At 45.8% G+C, this 2,674-nt stretch overlaps 1 protein-coding gene across 1 annotated transcript in view; it reads right to left on the bottom strand.

The window, feature by feature from the left end:
- Positions 1–655: 655 nt before the first annotated feature.
- The window catches only part of LOC112076895 (protein NLRC3-like), a 17,859-nt gene continuing 15,840 nt past the window's right edge, over positions 656–2,674 (bottom strand). The window contains exon 12 of the mRNA XM_024143537.2: positions 656–854. Within this exon, the coding sequence (XP_023999305.2) occupies positions 656–854 (199 nt within the window). The remainder of the gene's footprint in view (positions 855–2,674) is intronic.

Raw genomic sequence — 2,674 nt, 5'->3', positions numbered from 1 at the left:
TCACAAGATGTTTGTCTTTATTTGCTGTACCCATCGATTTTTCAGAAATGTTTTATGATGAGTATTTAGGTATTTCACGTTGGTCTCTATAATTACTCTGGCTGCTTCGGTGCTATTTTTGACGGTAGCTGTGATGGTAGCTGCAATGTAAAACTGATTTATACCTCAAATATGTTATCAGACTGTCATCTGATGAAGTTGTTTCTTGGTTAGTTTGGTTGGATCTTGGTTAGTTATGTTGGTTTTGTGCAGCTACCTGTGCTGTGAAAAATGTGCTGTCCTTTTTGTTATTTGGTGGTGAGCTAACATAAATATACGTGGTGGTTTCGCTGTAAAACATTTTAAAAATCGGACATGTTGGCTGGATTCACAAGATGTGTATCTTTCATTTGCTGTATTGGACTTGTTAACTTGTTATGGCTGCAAGCCGACGCCGGTACACCTATGACAACATCCAGCTCAAGTGCAGGGCGCGAAATTCAAAAATCTATTTTTTTTAAATATTTAACTTTCACACCATTAACAAGTCCATACAGCATTTGAAAGATAAACATCTTGTCAATCCAGCCAGACATGTTTTTATGTTTCTTCACAGTGATACGGCTCCGACTGGGAGCCTCCGGTGCAAGGTGCGCCATCCCCCACTGAAGCGGGTTCATCCAGGCCGGACTCCTGCTGTCTCTGGCTCCACACCTACCCCCGCCCGGCCATCTAGAGGTGGAGAGGGTAACAAAGAAGCGGAGGAAGGGAAGTGTGGAACCTGCTGGTAGAGAGGTAGAGGGGCAATGGCTCTGTGCTGGAGGAAGATGTGGCGCCCCGTGCTCCAGTTTTCAGACCTAAACGGCAACCGGGACCTGTAGGAGTACATGAGATACAAATATTACATATATACGTATAGGACAGCACATAGATGTATAAGCTAGCTGAAAATTAAAATAGGGCAACTGGACACACTAGACATATAGTCTGCTGATTCCACTAAGTGCACACATACCAGAGAAATAGGCGCCTAAGACATATTGGACACACAAAGGATAAGGGGAAACAGAACAAAGAGTAGATTGAGACATTAAGGAAGGAAACTTCATTTGCATAGGGATGGCAATAATACTATGTGTGTATAAATATAGGATGGAGTTCTGGGAAAGGGTGTGTTCCGCGGACATTCCAGGTGGCTATACAATTGTATTAAAAGCATGTTTGATTTCACAAGTTCTTGTAAGCGTTATATTTGAACTGATTTTCCACGACAGACCCCAACTGGATATGACATCGAAGTTAGCACGATGCAACTTTTCCAACTGTTTTTCACTCCCGCAGTTGTTGATTCCCTTGTTTGCAATACTAACAAGTATGGGGCTAGGAAAGCAAGCAGAAAGAAACAGGCATGGAAGCCTTTCCCATGTCAGACATTTTTCTGCTACCTTTCACTGGTAATTTACATGGGGCTGGTGAAGTCAAAAACCCAAAGGATTACTGGAAAACATCCGAACTCTATCAACTGCCTCCCCCCACTGTCATGTCCTCTACAAGGTTTTTAATATCTCACGGCGCTGCACATCAGTGACCCAGAAGTGTGAGGAGAAATGACAGGAGGAGAGGCACCGCACGGTTTGACAGGCTCTGCAAAGTCAACCTCTCTACCACAGCATGGTTGAGGCTTGCAAGACCCATTTTCACCCGCACAGAACTTGTCCATAGATGAAGGATGGTAGCCTCAAAGGCCAGAATTGGCCTAAAACAATACATGCGTAACAAGCCAACTAAGTGGGGTTACAAGCTGTTTTGTTTTGGCTGATTCTGTGTGTGCATACACATGCAATTTTTGGTCTATAAGGGAAGAACACTTGTGCGATGGTAAGGGACTTAGCTATGCTCTGTGATGGCGTATTGGATTCAACTGCTGGGGAAGGCTACAAACTCTTTGTGGACAACTTTTACACAAGCCCTACCCTGTTTGCAGACCTGAGGAAGCGGAGGTGGGCTTGTGCACTATTCGACCAACAGAGTGGGCTTTCCAAAGACAAAGGTAAATGACATGCCTAAGCGGTGAGCGGGGTACCATGCGATGGATCCGTGAAGATGGCCTGCTGTTTGTGAAGTGGATGGACACTCGAGAGGTAGTCATTGCTCCACTATTCACAGTCCTTCAATGGCGACCATGTCAGTAGCGTGTAAAAGATGCTTTGGGTGCTTGGACCAACAAAAATGCCCCATTCCTGCAGCCATCAAGGACTACAACAAGAGCATGGAGGTGTAGACCTATCAGACGCACTGATAGGGTACTACAATGTTCTACACAAGACAAAGAAGTGGTACAAAACATTGTTTTACCACTTCATTGACATTGCGTGGTGGATTCCTTCATCCTGCAGAAGGAAATGGCGAAGAGCTGGTGGACAGCCCCCCATCACACAGCTACCTTCGGGAGCTGCTCATCCGGGAGCTTGCTGCTACTGCACAAAGTCCACTGCATCACGCTCTGCCCCCTCTACCTCTACCCGCTCTTACCTCTGCCCCCTCTACCTCTGCCCCCTCTACCTCTGCCCCTCTACTCCTGCCACCAGTGGTGTTCATATGCCACAGTTATTACTGCAGGCATGACTGTGTCTCATGGCCAAAAGGCCACAGCATTTAGGCATCGTTGTGTTCTGTGTCACATGAAGTCCCCCAT

The sequence above is a fragment of the Salvelinus sp. IW2-2015 genome, unplaced genomic scaffold (genome assembly GCF_002910315.2).
Source record: "Salvelinus sp. IW2-2015 unplaced genomic scaffold, ASM291031v2 Un_scaffold4111, whole genome shotgun sequence".
In the NCBI taxonomy this organism is placed as follows: Eukaryota; Metazoa; Chordata; class Actinopteri; order Salmoniformes; family Salmonidae; genus Salvelinus; species Salvelinus sp. IW2-2015.
This window is presented reverse-complemented; position numbering and strand designations above follow the sequence as displayed.